Source organism: Contarinia nasturtii, unplaced genomic scaffold (assembly GCF_009176525.2).
Source record: "Contarinia nasturtii isolate CC-2019 unplaced genomic scaffold, AAFC_CNas_1.1 Cnas_scaffold_350, whole genome shotgun sequence".
Taxonomy (NCBI): domain Eukaryota; kingdom Metazoa; phylum Arthropoda; class Insecta; order Diptera; family Cecidomyiidae; genus Contarinia; species Contarinia nasturtii.
The window spans coordinates 173,072-191,812 of record NW_022197705.1 but is presented as its reverse complement, the minus strand read 5'-3'; the positions used below and the strand labels follow the sequence as shown (position 1 = coordinate 191,812).

The 18,741-nt window shown below is 33.3% G+C and overlaps 3 protein-coding genes across 4 annotated transcripts; 1 reads left to right on the top strand and 2 right to left on the bottom strand.

Annotated features, from left to right (window-relative positions):
* Positions 1-1,343: 1,343 nt before the first annotated feature.
* Positions 1,344-8,156, bottom strand: LOC116337936 (putative inorganic phosphate cotransporter). Of its 2 annotated transcripts, XM_031762911.1 has the most exons (13): positions 8,058-8,156; positions 7,911-7,984; positions 5,580-5,635; positions 4,119-4,327; positions 3,589-3,638; positions 3,322-3,494; positions 3,221-3,255; positions 2,964-3,019; positions 2,807-2,894; positions 2,689-2,743; positions 2,460-2,603; positions 2,078-2,386; positions 1,344-1,994 (listed from the first exon to the last, which is right to left on the bottom strand). In XM_031762911.1, the coding sequence occupies exons 3-13, from the start codon at positions 5,617-5,619 to the stop codon at positions 1,642-1,644; spliced, it is 1,512 nt and encodes a 503-aa protein (XP_031618771.1). In that variant the 5' UTR covers positions 5,620-5,635; positions 7,911-7,984; positions 8,058-8,156; the 3' UTR covers positions 1,344-1,641. The 2 variants fall into 2 exon arrangements, with proteins under 2 accessions (XP_031618771.1, XP_031618770.1); XM_031762910.1 differs by lacking the exons at positions 7,911-7,984; positions 8,058-8,156 and adding an exon at positions 5,917-6,052.
* A 476-nt stretch (positions 8,157-8,632) lies between these two features.
* On the top strand, positions 8,633-10,955 carry LOC116337935 (cytochrome P450 6a9-like). The gene is made up of 2 exons (XM_031762909.1): positions 8,633-10,341; positions 10,411-10,955. The coding sequence occupies exons 1-2, from the start codon at positions 9,258-9,260 to the stop codon at positions 10,839-10,841; spliced, it is 1,515 nt and encodes a 504-aa protein (XP_031618769.1). The 5' UTR covers positions 8,633-9,257; the 3' UTR covers positions 10,842-10,955.
* LOC116337937 (zinc finger protein 81) lies at positions 10,910-13,238 on the bottom strand. The gene is made up of 6 exons (XM_031762914.1): positions 11,838-13,238; positions 11,716-11,731; positions 11,573-11,646; positions 11,436-11,499; positions 11,259-11,342; positions 10,910-11,192 (listed from the first exon to the last, which is right to left on the bottom strand). Exons 1-6 carry the CDS (start codon positions 12,875-12,877, stop codon positions 11,055-11,057), a joined length of 1,416 nt encoding a protein of 471 aa, XP_031618774.1. The 5' UTR covers positions 12,878-13,238; the 3' UTR covers positions 10,910-11,054.
* Positions 13,239-18,741: the final 5,503 nt, after the last annotated feature.

Below are 18,741 nucleotides of genomic sequence, written 5' to 3'. Positions count from 1 at the left end.
CAAAACGGCTTGATTCGTGTTCTCTGACCTCAAAAACGTCCAGAAAACATGTTTTTAAGATGTCGTAAATTTTGACTAATTGCAATATTTTCCCCTTACACACTAGGTGTGTGCGGAAAAGTAAAAACGAACTACGTGTGTATTACCGTCGGCATTTAAAAAAAAAGAAAAATGAAAGAGTAAGATATATATAAGTTTTTTTTGTTTTTTTTTTTTTTTTTTTTTGTTTGCACTTTTATGATTATTGATTTGACGATGGTATGTATTTTGAATTTGTTTTTTAGTCGTGTTGCATACAAAAGATGGATATTAAATAAGTTCATTTTGCTATCTCAATATAATGGTGTTTTTATTTCATTTGATTTGAATTGGTTAGAGTTAGCGGTTTCATTTCATTTAATTTTTAATATTTTCATATTTAGAGCATAAAGATAGAATTATCAAATCTAACCGCTGAATTATGAATGAAATTCATTCTTTGACTAAATCTATTGGTCGTTTCGAGGAGTGAATATTGGTGATATGACACAAGGCCGTTAATGTAACGATTAAAATAAAAAAAACTTTCAACTTATAATGCAATAAACTCTATACATGTATTGGATATTCTCCGTGTTTCAGAAAGATTTAAAATTACCTTTTTAATAAACGTGGAGAATTCAAAAATCATCGAAAATATTTTTGAGATCAAAATCATTTCACTTTCTGAAGATCTTTACAAAGGAAAACCGATTTTTTTATTTGAAAATTCATTAAATACACTAAATTAAAGTATGAAAATGGTTTATGTTCAGATATTCACTCATAGAGTTCGCTGTTGCTAGTGGCGAGTTTTCTTCACACAGTTGAATTTGAAGAAAACAAGTATTTTGAGAGATTTTCGATAATTCATATAGAAATATGGAAATGTTTGTTTTTCACGATTTCACTTCTTTATTTAATTTCTGCTTTCTCCATTGAAGCATTTATACATCGATTTTCTGCACAGAATAAAAAGCACTAATTAATATGATAGGTAATTGAATAAGGGATGTATATATGTATAAAAAAAATCAGAAAAGATTACAGTTTGGCCCGTATTTTTCTACTTTCAATTTAATTATTTTCGATTGATTTTCAAGTGTGTCGTGACATGCTAAATTATTTGGGGATAAATTTGGTAAGACTGTTGTATTTACAAATCGATCGAATTTATGAAAGAAAAATAAATCGAAATTTGTTGAGGATGAGAATGAGTACGTTACATTGATACATTCATTTTTTTATATATGCATATATGGATTTACCAATAGACAGCGAGAAAGTAATTTAGAGTATAAGAACCACATTCAAAAATTCTCTTATTTACCTATTTAAAACGAAAATACTCAATTTTATTTTATTTTACAAAAAAATACATGCACAATTTGTCTCATGGCTGGACAGACACTAACTATTTTCAACAAAAATAAAATTAAATGCAACGACTGCCAAAATTGAACAAAATCATTGATATTGTAAACAGAGAGACTGTGTGTGTGTTACGACAATGTATTTGTTTCTTCTTTTTTTTGGTAGAACGAATTTTCTGAAATTCGCAATTAAATAGACGACGTGTGGTTATAAAACCATTAAATTAAAAACTTGGTCATGGGTTGACGTTTAATCGTTTCGGTTGTCGTTTTGTTTGAGTGGAGTATTTTCAGCTTTGGTTGAAGCGATTGAGACCAGTTCGCGAGCTTGTTTCTTATTCCACGGCTGTTCTTCGCCCGATCCAAAGAATGTATACGCGAAAATTTCAATGATGTACAGTGCAATTGTTACAAAGAAGATGACACGCCACGCGCCAATTGTTTGATTTCCATGTGTTATAGCACCAACGAAAATGGGCATTATTATTCCAGGGAGCGTCGCCGCAGTGTTGGTTATCGCCATTAAAGTTCCCGCATAATTCGGTGCGATATCGATGTGATTTGACAAAAAGCCACAGAACATACCGCCAATCGATGTAATTCCTAAAGAAAAATCGAATAAAAATGAAATTTAATTAATTTTCTTAAATGGTTTCAAATATTGTGGTGTAAAATTGACTACGAACCAATGCCCATAATAAATACTGCCAATGTTCGACGGCATCCAATGTAGCACAGTGCAAACAAGCAGACCATAGGAATGGCTGATGCAATAAGTGTACTTAATTTGCGGGCGAATGTTGTGGAAATTTTACCACGAGCCCGAAGCGCATCCAATGTTTTGGACAAGAGCATCGAGAAGAGCCACATCGTTAAAAATGGAATGGCAGATACGACGGCATTCTCTTTAATGTTGAAGTGAAGGACTTGTTTGAAATAAAAACTGGTTTCGATGAGCAATGTGTACCAGCCCCAATTTGAACAAGTGTGGGCAACTGTAAAAAGAAATCCAATCGTAATTTTGACGAAAACACTTTTGAAACATTGTATTTCAAAAAGCATGCATACCCAATATGGCCAAGAAGGGTGCAGAGGTAAGGACTCGGCGCCATGGCACCGGTGGCTTCTCTTCTTCGTGTTCATTACTACCTAACGATGAATTGATATAATTCCGTTCTTCTTGGGAAATGAGCGGTTGTTTTGATGGTGTATCTTAAAAATGTGTAGAAAGCGAAGGAAGAAAAGGACTAAATCAATTTATGTTTACAAATTTGCAAAAAAAAAAATGCGTAGTTACCTTGTACTAACCACATCCATAAGACGATCCAAATTGCACTTGCGAAACCCATCACCTGAATCCAAAAAATGCATTATCAACACAAATTATATGTACAGTCGAAAAAAAGGTCACTTACATAAAAAACTGATTCCCATCCAAGTGTTCCAGCCAGAATACCGGCTAACAGCATAGACATGACTGTTCCAAGCGACGTACCCGCATATCTAAATAACGAAAATATCCAAATCGAATAACATTTTTCATTGGAAAATTGGATTTTGTCGCACACTTACACAAGAGCGGACATCGTGGATCGTTCAGTTGTTGGTGCCCATGCAGCAAGCATTACCTGATTGAAAATAAAGTTATTTTAATTTTAATTAATAAATCATTGACAATTTATAATGGAAAAGCGAGCTATTCGGGAAGCCATACAAATGAATCGTCATGAATGTATGAGATAAAAATTCTATATGATACGCTTGTTTTTTTAGCTTCTCGAATACTTCGTTCCTTCTTATTTGGCTTAAATAAAGAGGGAAAAAATTACATGCATGGCTGGGAAAGTCACACCGCCACCGATACCTAAAATGGTATATAAAAAATGAATACTGTTACTTTCCATGCATTTTATTTTCTTTCAACAAATACCTTCTCCAATACGCATAAAAATCATGGCAATGTAATGAAATTTAGCAGCCACTGGCGTTAGAATGGTGCACACAACATTGATGGCCACTGAGAAAAGCATCACATATTTGGCAGAGAATTTCTCTGCGACTCTTGCCCCTGGCAATTGGCTTGCAAAATATCCCCAGAAATAACTACATAGCATTTGAAAGTGAATTATAAAGAATTAAAAGTAAAAGTTATAAAAAAAATACAAATCAAATTCATTTTAAATATGCTAATATTCACCAGCTAAGTATTGTTCCTTGTAATGGTTCGCTCCAATTGAATGGTCCATCCTGTAAATAATCGACAAAAATAAATTATTTTTTGCATGCAAAGCAATCTGAAAAGCAGCAATTCATTTAAAGTTAACAACATTAATCTAAGTCCATGTATGGCATTTTGAACGAATGAAGATAAAGAGTGAACGTCACACACGCTTGTATGTATGACAAGTAAATTGGATTGCGTTATCACTGTAGTATATTGCGTACGCTTTACGCGACATTTTGATAAATTATTTTTTGCATGCATTCTTAAATGTGTTGATACAGCAAAACTTATGTTTCCAATATTAGCGCCAAAGAATGTGCAGCAAATATAATAAACCTATCTATTTCCATATATTACATTTTAGCGAGTTACATGATCTTTTTCTTCATTCATCTAGTTGGATATGCGCTTTTTCTATTTATTGTTAGCCATAAATTTCATTTTAGACATTTTCATACAATAATTGATTCACTTGTTCATAGTTCTATAATTTATGGAATTACCTCGGGTGGACCCGATTCAGCGTCACTGCCACACTCATCTGTCAAGTTTGATGCTATGTTTGATGTGACATTATGAGCACCAGCAGCACTAATTGCAGTGTGATTTAACATAGCGACCATGGCAACACTTAAATTCACCTTCAATCCGTAAACAATGGCCATTGCGATTGAACCCAAAACTGCCAAAATGTACCGGGCAGGCATAAATTCTAATTGAAAATAGAATCATTGTTATTTTAATGGTTACATAAATAACTCGTTGAAAATTAATGGAAACGCCGAGCAAACGTCTCAAATTGCATATTGCATAATTCTTATTCATTCGACATGCTTTTAAGTATCTAAACTTTCATACAATGTTTGCTTGAATTCTAATTCTATTTTATTGGATTCAATTCCAAAAGGTGGATATCCGAACGTACGAAGACAATGAGTCCAAATAAATGGCCCCAAAAACACAATGATTAAGCAATGAACTATCGTAAACTGTTGCATTTTATGGTTTTTTGTTCGTATGGTTGGCGCAAAGCCAACGTCTCTCCGAAATTAACTTATGTGAATTCAAGGGGAAAAATGAACATCTCAGGCTCTTTGCCACATCTTCAGTAAACGTCGAAAACTTTCACTTTTTATCACTTTCCCTCTCCCTCTCTCACTTTCTCTCTTTCTCTCGTAAAGTTAATTGAATTTTAAATTGAACGTCATAATTTTTCTGGATCAATTGCAAAAAGTGTGGCACTTACTGTCTCTTTCAGTGAACAAGTATAAGAAAGTGTGAAAAACAATTGAATTTGTTCCATTCCATCTTTTTAAAATGTTGAACATTTTCTCCTACATAATTTAATCGAAACACACCTTGTTTCATTTTTTTCGATCATTAAGAATATTCGCCTCAATATATATTGAGCGCTATTGAGAAATTCAAGTTCATATTGAGAAGGCAGTCGATATGAAAATAATGTAAAAAATGCTGAACAAACAGCTGTATTTGTATGGACCGTGCGAAATATTATACGGCCGAGCACACAGTACGCGTTAGGATAAACCGAGGCGATACCATATAGACGTACAGTGTGATAGCGCGCTTCACAGAAACAATATTCGGTGATACAACCTTTATACGACCTTGAGTGGAGTCTTTTCTCTATTTATGATGTACAATCAAACATACCAGCCGAAATTTTTTCCATAAATTGCAAAATCCAATTTTGAATCGAACATAATTATGTGCGGTAATATGTGAAGGCGTCTTTTATCTGTTGTCGCAAATTAAAAGAAATAGATTTTTAGAATGACGAAACTCATTTGAATTTGGATGCAATCATTTGTCGGCATACATACATAAATTGTTTGAATTTTTTTGGTGAATTTAATTTCCACTTCTTAAAACCGACATTATTAATTCACTTGCGGTTTTTTTTATAAGAACATCTATTTAATTTTAGATAACAAAATACTCACTGCCCAGTACATTTCCTCTACACGGAACCCTGTCGGTCATTTCTATCGGTTAAACTCTGGAACCAAAAATAAATCACACAAATTAAAATAAATTTCAATTAATTAATGTGCAATTTTTTTATATGAAATTATGCAGACGATAAGTATTTTTGAGGAGACTGTATTTTGAAACGAAACAGTTTAAAAATAGCTTGTTTTGGCTTCGATTAACACTTCAGTTTCGATAACGTTAATCAACAAAGTCAAGATGATACAAAAACATTATTCTTCTTGTCTGCTTTGTGTGATTAAACAAAATATGTAATGCACTTATAGATTATGGCAAAAATAAACTCACTTTCACTACACTCACGTAGAGCGATAAAAAAAGAACTTTTCTTTCTTTCTCGCAACTAAGAAACTCAATGACAAAATCGCGTGTCTTCAGCTTGCCGTGTTCAGCAAGTCAATGCTGACCGATGCCGATTGAATTTTCTACTACCCGCTTCTATTGGAAAAGGCGCGTAGATGTGTGGCAGCGCAAGTATGACATGCGGAGCTAACGCCAAGCACGCTACATATCCATATGGGATGCAAAAAAAAAAACCATTGGAATAAAAACAAAAATAGTGTACGTGAGGTTATGCGTCACGGTGCGTCATATATACCATGCGTATGACACACACTATCTATATTATTATTTTTTTATCAAGATGAATTCTTTTTCAATCATCATGTCTATCAATGTAGTGCAGAAAATTAATAATTACATCGATTGATACATTTTTAATTCCATTTAAATAGACTGCCGTTATTGACGTCATGCAATCAGTGTGCATTGAATTAGAAGTTTCAAATCAAAAATATTGTCGATTTCACTCATTTGACAAAAATTGCCTCACGCTGATGTAATGCAAGTTCAGTGCTTTGTTTACATTACATACGTTCTATGTAATTCACTGCTGTAAACTGTTGAAAATAAACATATTTCTCTCTCTCCGTGTCTGTCTCTCATTTCAAATACTTAAAAATGGGTCAAGCTAAGATGAAACTAAATATTGTATGAAAGAAAAAAAAAATATCGAGAAAAAATATTATTAGTACCTCATGTGCCAAAGATTTACATTCTTTTTCCATGAGAGCATCGATGGAAAATAGTTGAGAATTTTCTATTGAATTATATGGTACATTCAATATGGATGGCATGATTAATGAAATTCTTCACTCTTTTGTTCGTTCCATTGGGAAAATGATTGAGAATAATTTCAAATGAAATTACGATTTTCAAAACATGATGAGGCTCTCAAATCAATTTAAATGATTAGAATATGTTCAGATTGGTTTATATGACGTTAATGCCGCACACAATTTATACAACGAAAGCATTATAAACTGATAAATATGTATAAAAGCCGGTATATGTAAATATCGAATAGACGCCGATTAGATTTTAATTTTTAAAATATTTCCGATTATAAATAATGATTGGATACGTTAACGATACCAAACCGGGTATCGTACTTCATTATGGTATTCTCTATGCATACATTTTCACATATTATTTGGTAGAACGAATTTACGCGGCATTCTCTCTTCACTATAAACAAATCACATATAGCTCCGTTTATTTGGCGTTCACTAACCCGTCAAACCATATGTTTATGTGACTGTGTGTGACTTTCCCTGTTCCATATTTGTATATGGCTTCTTCCTCAATGCATTCGTAGCGTAATGTCTTACGTGATACGCAGCACATGAAACAAGTAAAAAAAAAATCAAAATCAAATTGACTCAAAATAAAGAGAAATCAATTGTGTTTACGAATTTAGGCAATGGATTTTTTTTGCCGATTTGCATTTTTTGATTGTCTTCAATAAACACATCATGATTTGAATTGCCTATTTTTATTCAACTCTTAAATTTTGAATTGTTGTCATTTTATTAGTGCATTCAATTCTAAATTGAATATTAGCGATGACAAAAAATGGAAACGATAACAATTTCTAGTCTAGAGACATATTTGTGATTTTGGTCAAATCAATTTACAAATAATAAAACGAACATTTGCGCCGACATAATATCAACATTATTTAAATTAAAAATGCAAAATGCCGTGAATAATTCTTAATGAAATTAATCATTACATACGAGTTTCATATGTGCCACTATTATTAGCACCACAATCATACATATTTAGGACTCTCTAATTCATGCCAATTTGTTTCATTTATTTTATATGAATTCGGCAATTATGTTGAATTATTCTATTAAATTTTGGTTGGACGATGACGTGAATTCTTCTTCGTATTTTTCTCAGCAATTTTATTTATTGCTTCGCTTTTTTGAACTCACCTAAATCGAACAAAGTTCATTTCGGTCCTTCTCGTCCGAAAACAGGCCACGTTCATCTAACGTGATATCGAATTCTAAGTTGATCAGAAAAGCGAAGAGTTTGTATTCAATGATATGTTATTTGATTAATAAATTAAATGATATTACCATCAAAAGACCAGTGAAGTCCCATAAGTCATATGTATTTGTCTTTGGAGTAGAAAATAACTTCCACTTGCTTATGAATTTTACAAACAAAAATATATCGTTTGAAAATGACATAAACACCTAATGTCAGTTCATTTCGGTTGAGAATAAAATTGAATGTACTTTCAACTCAGATATGGCTAACGCCATCTTTTGACAGATAGAAGAAACCGAATTGAAATATGAATTTAAAATAATACTTTTGAAACCATTTCATTTCGGTTAAGTTTATTGAATTGAATTGATTGTGATTCCATAACATAACTAGAGTTATGAATAAATAATAAGTTGAATGAAATTCTTCTGAGTAGAACATTTTTTCGCATCGTAATATTTTCTTCGTGCTTAAAAGATATTTCAGTTCATTCTGATTCTTGTTTTTTTTTTTTACTTTTTGTAGCAGTATCGTAATCAGTTATCATTTCTTTCAAATAACGTTGTTTAAGACATGATTTATTGACAGCTGTTGTTGAAACGAGCCTGTACAATTGTGTCATGTGCCATCGATATAAGTATAGACTTTGTATCTGATATGGATCGAAATAACTTTGACTGTGTGGCAAAAGACCGTTTGCTTGATTTTAAAACAGCAAGTTTTAATCTGGGTGGTTTGAGTACGTCGTGTTATTGTTTGCAATTGTATTAAAAGTGTTGGCGAATGGTTTGCACACTTAACAGCGTTAACTTTGGGGCCGATGGGTGAAATTTGTAAAATCAATTGCATTATAGTGTTGAATTGAAGATTTGCTTAATATCTCATTTTTTCCTACCATTTTAATGTATTCAACATATCTCTAACGTAGTGATAGTCGGATATTTTGCAAACAAATTAATATATATCATATCGCAATAATTTGCAGTAAAATTCTGTTTTTTAAGACGCACGAAGGAGAATGGAACAAGACCAACGAAATAATCATTGAGTTAAAAGAAAGCGATAAGATCTTCGTTTTTCTTAACTTCGTGTACTTTAGTATTCAGTGACACTAGTACGGTATCATGTGACCTCACCCATACATTTACAGTCAAACTAACTATCTGTCATCGTCAATTGAATTTTCATATGATAAACAATATTCCAATATAAGTGTCAGATTATATTCAGATGTTAGTTTGCAAAGAGTCTTTGTGCTAAATGTATTTCCATTTTTAGTTTGTAAAATGTCAGTGTTAAATGGTCTAGTTGCGGTATTAATAATATTGGTTTCAGTGATCTATTGGTACCTAAAAAAATCATTTTCATATTGGCAATCAAGAAATATTCCGTGCAATGAACCACTCATACCTTACGGCAATATAAAAGGACTAGGAAAAATAATATCATTTGTTCACTTCACCCAAACTTACTACACGCAATTCAAAGGAACATCAAAATTTTGTGGAATCTATTTTTTCACACGACCAATTGCGTTGCTGCTCGATTTAGATTTGATAAAACATATTCTTGTGAAAGATTTTGCCATATTTAATGATCGAAGTTTTTATTACAATGAGAAAGACGATCCGTTGTCTGCTCACTTGGTGGCACTCGATGGAAAAAAGTGGAAAGAAGTTCGAAGCAAACTCACGCCAACCTTCTCTTCTGGCAAAATGAAATATATGTTTCCAACAATTACGGCTATTGGCGATCGTCTTATAGATTATTTGAATGATGCCAACAAATTAAACGATGTGTTAGAAATGAAGAATATTTTGGCACGGTTCACAATGGATGTTATTGGTAATTGTGCATTCGGAATTGAGTGCAATACATTAAAAGATATTGACAATGATTTCTATCGCATGGGCCGGATGGCGATACAAAAACCAAGACATAATCCACGAATTTCGTTCTTGCTTAATGATTATAAGCGATTGGCACGTTTCTTGGGCATAAAAACCATTCGAGATGAGGTATCCACATTTTTTATCGATGTTGTTCGAAATACGATTGGGTATCGAGAAAAAAACAATATCCAACGAAACGATTTCATGGATTTACTCATAAAACTTAAGAACGAAAATAATGATGGTGATGTAAGCAAAGGATTGACTGTAAACCAAATAGCCGCACAATCGTTTTTATTTTTCGTTGCTGGTTATGAAACGTCAAGCACTACGATGTTATTCACACTTTATGAATTGGCTTTGAATCAAGATGTGCAGAAGAAAGTCCGGCATGAAATTCAAAATGCGATGAGAAAACACGGTGAATTTACCTACGAAATGATGATGGACATTCCGTATCTTGAACAAACAATTAAAGGTACATAGAATCATGACATTTTACTTCATTTTAAAAAATAATAATATCTTTTATTTTTATTTCATTCAGAAACACTAAGAAAATACCCACCATTTACGACATTGCGTCGAACGGCTCAAAGGGATTACAAGGTGGCCGATTCCGATATTGTAATTGAAAAGGGAATGTCAGTGGTGGTACCCGTTTTCGCCATTCACAATGATCCAGATTACTATGAAAATCCAGAAATCTACAATCCCGATCGATTTTCCGACGAAGAAATGAAGAAACGTCATCCAATGACCTGGCTTGCTTTTGGCGAAGGTCCAAGAAATTGTATTGCACTTCGATTTGGCATGATGCAAACACGCATCGGGTTAATCACCCTATTGAGCAATTTTGAATTTTCAACTTGTTCACAAACACCTATTCCAATGATTTTTTCATCCAGTCCGATTGTTTTATCACCCAAAGACGGTGTTTATTTTAACGTGAAACCAATTAAAACCGAAGAGATATAAGTTATCTCATATAATCTTATCACTTATCATTATAATCAAAACAAATACGATTTTTAAAGTTCACACAAGTTTATAATTTATCATCTCTTATCCACAAATCAATATTATAATAAATACTTGGTAAAATGCTTGAATATTTGCAAAAAAATAAATTAATGTATTTTTATCTTGTTAAAAACTGGTTTACATCGAAATAATATAGTGTTAATTTTCCTAAATTTGTTGTTCGGGTGGTTTGAATTCACATTTACGTGAATGTGTTCGCATATTGCTCGATTGAGTAAATGATTTGTTACAGTTAGGATGGGGACAGATATACGGCTTACAACCGATGTGGTAATTCAGATGAGTCTAAATGAAAGAAAATTAATACGACTCGGTTCCAAATGTTGAATTACAAATCAATGAAAAAATTACCTTTAAATGGTGCTTTTTCGTGAAAGCCTTCGGACAAATAGTGCACGCGAATGGTTTAATTCCTGAGTGTAAGCGTTGGTGTAACTGCGTTTTTTTAAATTTAAGTAAGAAAATGCGATTTTTTTGCATACAAAAAATTGTTCATAATTTAAAAAAATCCCGAAAAATAAAACTTACCGTCATATTGCTTCTATCGGCAAAACTTTTCATGCATATTGAACATTGATAGGGTTTCTCCCCGCTGTAAATAAAATTACGAAAGAAAACGTATTATTTGCACGCTCGAAAAATAATTAAAATTATAATAATAGTACCTGTGCGTTCTCAAATGTTGCTTCAACAGCATTTTTCGAGAGAATGACTTGCCGCACTCGTTGCACTTATGGGGCTGAAATACGAAAACACAATAATTGTTTTAAAAAAAGAACGGAAATTTTTTGATAAAAATTCAGCTCACCTTAACGCCAGAGTGGCTATATTCCAAAGAAGCAAAAGAAAAAATAAATAAATAAATTTTTGGATCAGTCACTATTTTGCATTTCATTTTAAGCAACATCTGTGTGTAAAAAGTGTACTTACATTCGAACATGCATATTGAATGCAACTCTTTGGTTAAATGATTTGGGGCAGCTTGGGCACACGTACTCCTTTTTATTGCGATGAATTTTCAAGTGGCTACTTAAATAGCCTTTGTCGTTGAACAATTTATCGCATTCCGGGCATTTGGCTGCAAATTCCTTTGTTCCCTTGTGCACCGATACATGATATTTGTAGTTACGTAATTGGGAAAATCCCTTGCCGCATTCATCACATGTGTATCGTGGTGATTTGTGTGTTCGTTCGTGTGCATCTAAAATGAGTGGATTTTCAAAAACTTTATTGCATACGGAGCATGCCAAATTTGTGGCGACCGCACAATTTTCGGGTGTTAGTGGTTCTGATTTGATTGTGGTTGCCGTAACGCTTGAATTCACTTGAGCATTGAATTCACTTAAATTGGTCAGATCGATGCCATACGTTTTGAGATTTTGATAAATGGAAAATTTACTATTGTATTGTAATGCACTTGGTTCGGTGATAATATCATTGATATTGTTGTTTGTATGGTTGTTGTTATTGTTATTATTCAAAAACATTTGTGATTCATAGAGTTTTGTTGGTGACTGTGATGGCAATGCCCAAGCGTATGCATTTCGAATGCGATCGACATTACTTAAATTGATTTGTTGATCGTACATTCGTAGCGATAAGTTCATGATTTCATAATGTGCGGTGGCCGATGTAACGGTCGAAGCGGTTGGTAAAAATGCAGAGCGACGGGGATGTACCATTGAAATTGGTGGCGGATAAATTCGACGATTCCAATTCCAATATGCATAATCATTGTTGATTTTTTGATATAAACGATCGCCGGCCACCGTATTTGTTGGTGGACTTTTTGATGAGTTTTGATTATCGCTTAGGATTTTATCGATGCTAAAATCAGTGTGCTTACGATTGCCATCATTATTTGCATCATTGTTTTCATCCATTATCAATGTCTTATTTTCACTTCCAATTTGCAAACGATTCAACATCACACGTTTGAATCCCATTTTCGAATCGCACCAAACACACATCTATGCTGTTGAATGCCCGACGCTTTTCCCCGTTTATATTCACATTCGTTTATATTGTCGCTTTTTTAAAGGATCAAACACACTTAAATTTGCACACTTTTTTATACTACACACTTACACAACGGTTTTATGTAATATTTTTTCTTCTTCTATTTTTATTACGTTCCGTTCTTCGTAATAATCAGCTAAATGCTTTTCTTAACACTGCAGGAGCCGTTCTAATTGATAGCATTTACGTCGTTAACAATTACTTGTGCCTTCACATAGAATTAGGCGATTTACTTTGATCGGTCACGGTGTACCATTTGCGATTATGAACGCACGTCGTGCACGGACGACGGGAAAATGTGAAATGGCTCAACTCGATAGGTGACCATCAAGTTATAAACTAAATCGCTCTTCGATGATCACCATCATCATCATCATCGTCATCGTCGTCACAATCATGATATGGCAATTGAGAGAAAGAGATGTTTATTTCTTGTGACTTTATGTTATTTGTTTTCTGTTTGTGCCTTCACAATATTCGTTAACTTTGTCTCTTACACACCAGCATTGGTTCGTCATAGCATTTAAGGTGTTCGCAATGTGCGCGAGTGACAAAATGATACAGAGATTACATGTACAGCTTACAGCATCGATTTGAGAGCTGAGATGGGGACGATTTTTAATAGGCTGTATTTAAATGTGTGTGCTCACGCGAGTGAGTGTGAGTAAATGATCGGTGGCGTTTACTTTGCGCTTCTCTTTCTATGTTTCTCTACGTTTCGTTCAAATACAAATCAACGAGAATATTAATTTACCTGAAGATCACTGAAATCACAACTTGGAGGCAGTTCTTCGTGTCACTTGCTATTTATCTGAATGCCAATGTGTTTGGTTATCTGAGTTATATATGGCAGTGGTTTCGTGTGACCGCAGGTGAGCAATACCGCGAAACAATTTGTTCGGCCGAGATTTACCGATTTCACGGTTAATTGAAAAGAGAGAGAAACAAATCTTTCTAATCATTTAATATCAGGTAGAGAATATTTGATTGATTTAATGGTGACTCTTTGCTTTGCCGTACTTCATTTTAATTGTGACTTTTTCGTATTTTTTTTGATAAATATATCCGATTTCGAAACTGAATGGAGGGAGGAACAAGGCATATATAATAATAAGTGAATATGCATACAGATGACTTGTTTCAAATATATGCGCGTATAATTTATGGCGTGTTTCCGATTATCGATTCTAATAAAGATCATAAATAACCGGAATGAGATACCAACAAATTCACACACAAAAGAAGACTGGTCAAAACGAATGTAAACACTCCCAAAAAACAGCAACTCTGAAATGATCCATACACTATTCACTTTTATTCGGTCGTCTTTCGTTCTTTTTTTCTTTCTCTTTTTTCATGTTTTCCGTTCCTCAAATCGATTCTTGATCGATATGTGTTGGACGATGATGCGTACACCTAGAGCCATACTTAAAATGCATTTACAAAGTGATTTTTGATCACTTTTGGAGACGGTGAACCGACAAATTTTGCGCGCTCATACATTCATCGCGCGCGCACATCCATATGATATTCGATTTTATTATGATATTGTTAGCTGTTTCACCTATTATTGTACCTCTTGCGGTCACATTCATGCCACATTTGTCCAACACCTAATAATTTATCGATTTTCGATGTGTTTTCAAAATGTGCCTGTTTGTTCGATGGCGTTTTGTTGTTGTTGTTGGCGGATTCTGTTTTTGGCTGTTTTTTTTTTCATTCATTTAACATCGATTTTATGTCTTTTTCGGTATATGTTTTTTTTTCTTCTATAAAATCAACAAAAGAGAGAAAAAAAAGTCTACAGAAAATTTTAAGCACAGTTTCGTTATTTGCGTGTGGCACTCCGACGTGTTGGTTTTTGGTCATCGTCGCCGTTGTTGTTAGTTTGTTTTCATTTATATTAATATTTTTTTGCACCATAAATTCTTTTTATTTCAATGAATTTTTGTTCCCCGTCTGTCTCCTTCATTCATTCGCATCCATCTCGATGCCATTACAATACATTTTTGGTGTTGTTCGAATTTCAATGAGAAGAGAGTGAGCACAACGATCTTTGAATTGTAAGCGTTGTCGCTTCATCCGCATTTTATTGGAATTTTATTAAAGTCGATAATCATTGGCTTTGTTTATTGTTATGATAATAATAAAGATTGCTTTTTAACTTGGATCCACCACATGTGTTCCGTACCGCGTCTCCATCCGATTTCCGTTGACAAAAAATTGTTGTACCTGTGGTAAGCGCAATGTACGATCATGGCTCACGTGTCCATAATACAATAATATCGATTCATTTGCGTGTGTAATGTACCTCTCTGCGGTGATGGCATTTTAATGTGCCAACCGCTTGAGTGGTCTTCAATCGATCGCATTTTAATAGAATTGGTTATATGGACCATATATTTGCGTTAACCTCTATAAGTAATATAGGCAACTTTTGGATGAATTTTTCTCTCTTTTTTTATTGTTGTTGGTATTGTAGGTGAGTGGGTTGCCTTTTACCGTAGATTTACCGTGAATTTAATAAAAAAAACTAAATCTCCAAATGCAAAATAACAATAATCATCGACAACGGCATGCGTACGCATGCTGATGAGAGAGACAGTCCGACTAAGATTATCGCTTATTCAGTGATTGTCTTTCTCCCTCTGTCCTTCTGCCCATTGAATAAAATCATATCGTAAAAATAATTTAATTAAATATAAATTTTGCAAGGTGACAATTTTTATGAATGCTTATCTTGCTCGAAACCCTCGATGATGACTAGGCGTGTTCGTGTGTATTATTGAATTGATGATGATGATACTTGTTTCAATATTTCCTGTGCACAAACCATTTCTGTTAACCGTTCGCCGTCACCGCCGTCTTAATCCCAACCATACGAAGATTTCATCAATTTGTGTGTTTGGCCAGTTCCATTATATCGATTTCAGCAGAAGATTGCTTGTTTTCCACATCGTCTAAAGTATGAATACCATTTTTATCGCTTTTTATTTGAATATTACTTTTTCAGTGCCGATGTTTATCTTTGAAATATGGATGATATTATGACTGTGTTTTTACTCTATAGTTTTCTTTCAAAAAGATAAAAAAAAAATTTCAACGAAGAACGCACAGCGATGAACAAGACATAAAAAGAAATCTGCTTATTAGAATATATTCATTATTGAATTTTTTTATGTTTTTCAGTAATCAAATTAGATGTATCGAACTAAATATTCTGTATATTGATGGTTTTTATTAGAGTTGATTGCCGACATTTCCATTTTTATATCGTATTAGATGAAATTATTGAGCGCTGGGAGTTAATCTCCCAACAACATAATCTAATATGCACTAACCAATTCAATATTGGTTTCATCTATTTTATAACCATAACAAAATTCATCATCATTTTCTGCATCCACTTATAATTTTCATACGGAAATATCATTGTTAGCATATTATTTTGGAGTTTAAGATTCAATTATTTAGCTAGACATCACATTATGGGACATATAATAATGATCATGTTCATAGTTTTTTTACGCTTAAAATTATTTCACAATCGGTCCATTTCAGCATCAAAATCGATCTTCCGAACAAAAAACGTAAATTGATTTGCGTGAATAATTTGAATTTAAATGAACACCTTTTGGGATAGATTTATACGATCGATAAAAGTAGTGTGGGCGAAATGGCCCGCACAACCATATTCGTTAATTTTATACACTCTTTTTTTTAATGTAATCGAAATAGATGATGGTGCAAGGTGCTTTCTTATGATTTTCTTAACTTTTCTTCTGTAATAACAAATAAAGCGATCACCTCACAATTGCGAAATAAAAAGATTCGTGTTATGTCATGAGTTCTGTGAAAATGTCATGTATTTCTTTTGCATCCTGTTCAGGAATGTGCCTTTAATTGATGATGAAAACATAGTTCATCGCAAAAAATGCAGTTAATTATAGTTTGAAGTAATTTTTGTGCATGGATTTTGAGATAGTAATGCGACATTTATCACTATAAAGCGTAATAAATCTGATGAAAACATACATACGAGAGAAGAATGTGCGAATGCAATGTTTTTGATGAGACTTTACCTGCGCGTACTGTAAAAAATGGCACATCAAAAGAAAATCATCTTCAACTTTACTTAAATGTTTTTCTGTTCACATTTTTTCTTCTTTCGTCAAAGATCGAAATCATTTTAAACATTTTCGCCGTTGCAATCAGTATTTTACATTCAGCAGTTCATACGGTGAGCTGTACATTGTCGTTGTCGTGTCATAGACAAACATTTTATGTAATAACGAATTAATAGCACCAACTCAATGGAATACATGGTAACTCTTTTGGATTGTTTCGTTCTTTGTTGAGTGCATCAATCGAAAATGCCACATTCACAGTCGAATGCGTTGAGAGATAAAAACAACAACAACAACAAACGGATTAAGGAGAACGCCATCATGGCCAAAAGAATGTAATACGAGAGTTGCTTTAAACATTGTGCAATTAAATTCCTGTGTCGTTGTTATTCGCACGAAACTTTTTAAACTTAAACCAAACGACAGTGCGCAATTTTTTATTCGTAAGGTACTGTATGTTGGATTTAGTATTGCAACTGGAGCAATTAATGTGGATTAAATCGAAATCGCCTTAACAGCACTGAATCTTGTGTGTGTGTGTGTGTGTGTTTGATGCAATTATTTCAATTATGATTTCATATCTACAGTTGAACATTAAATGTTATAACGAAGTGCGATGAACAGCAAATAATAATTCATTCTCTCTGAAAAATGGAAAGAATCCGAATGTGTATTAGCCGTAAAATTATGCTTGAAAAAAAAAATGGGAACATTCGTCTTTAAATGGGGCAATAGTTGTTTTTCGCAAATTCTACTTATTTCTTAACCGATTTATTTCATTTTCGCCTAGATGAAAAGATTGACTCTTTTTCTTCAAAAGATGCGAACGGCGCACACAACATGTATTGCTATAGCTTTGGGTCACCAAGTTGCTACTAGACTCATAAGCGTTTTTGTAACACACTCACCGAAAAGACCGACTCTCAACAATTATGTCTTTTTATTACGATAACGAAAGGTACATTAAAAAAAAATTCTTCAACCTGTTGTCGCCTAGGTTCGTTTCCAACGTCAAACCAAAAACAATTAAATATAATATAATTTATTTCTACACCAAAACGATTTCGGAGGTTAATGGCTAAACTAGTTGAGAGAAATCCATTTTGGCCACCGAAAAAAAGAAACTGTTTTGTACCAACCATAATGTTCAGGCTCTTCAATTTCAAACAATCTAAACGGAATGCGCATTTTACTCTCTGTTCAGTTTCCAGGTATCTTTGACTACAAAATATAAGGGCAATAAAATTTAAAATAATACAATAATAAAAACAAACACACAATCTGACGGAGTCCAAACAAATTAACAGAGAGAAAGAAGCTCATATAAAAAGCCATTACATTAGGTTTTCTCTTTGGCTGGTCCACACCTATTATCACATCACAAGCTGAGCTTAAGAGAAAGATGTGACAAGAGAATCACTGCGATGTGTGCAATACACATTCAAATTCACCTGAAATTTACCGAAAAAAAAAATATATCTCAAATTTATTTTCATAAAATGGGTGACAACACCAACAAAAATTTAACGAACATCAAAAAAGACAACAACTGACCCAGCAACAAATCGGCACAATCAAAAAAAATGTAATTATGCAAACCGAAAAAAATGTGAGGTCCATTTCAAAACATTACTCCGTTTGGGGAGAGACCTTTTCTTTGTTTCATGATGTTAAATCAGTTCAAATGT

Excerpts from the sequence above, each read along its gene's own strand:
- LOC116337936 (XM_031762911.1), bottom strand. The coding sequence starts at position 5,619 with ATGACCGACAGGGTTCCGTGTAGAGGAAATGTACTGGGCA. Across the intron at positions 3,639-4,118 it reads CTGAATCGGGTCCACCCGAG|GATGGACCATTCAATTGGAG; the intron begins GTAATTCCATAA and ends GATTATTTACAG. Across the intron at positions 2,604-2,688 it reads ATGGATGTGGTTAGTACAAG|ATACACCATCAAAACAACCG; the intron begins GTAACTACGCAT and ends CACATTTTTAAG.
- LOC116337935 (XM_031762909.1), top strand. The coding sequence starts at position 9,258 with ATGTCAGTGTTAAATGGTCTAGTTGCGGTATTAATAATATTGGTTTCA. Across the intron at positions 10,342-10,410 it reads TCTTGAACAAACAATTAAAG|AAACACTAAGAAAATACCCA; the intron begins GTACATAGAATC and ends TATTTCATTCAG.
- LOC116337937 (XM_031762914.1), bottom strand. The coding sequence starts at position 12,877 with ATGTGTGTTTGGTGCGATTCGAAAATGGGATTCAAACGTGTGATGTTG. Across the intron at positions 11,500-11,572 it reads CAACATTTGAGAACGCACAG|CGGGGAGAAACCCTATCAAT; the intron begins GTACTATTATTA and ends TTTTATTTACAG. Across the intron at positions 11,193-11,258 it reads CGAAAAAGCACCATTTAAAG|ACTCATCTGAATTACCACAT; the intron begins GTAATTTTTTCA and ends TCTTTCATTTAG.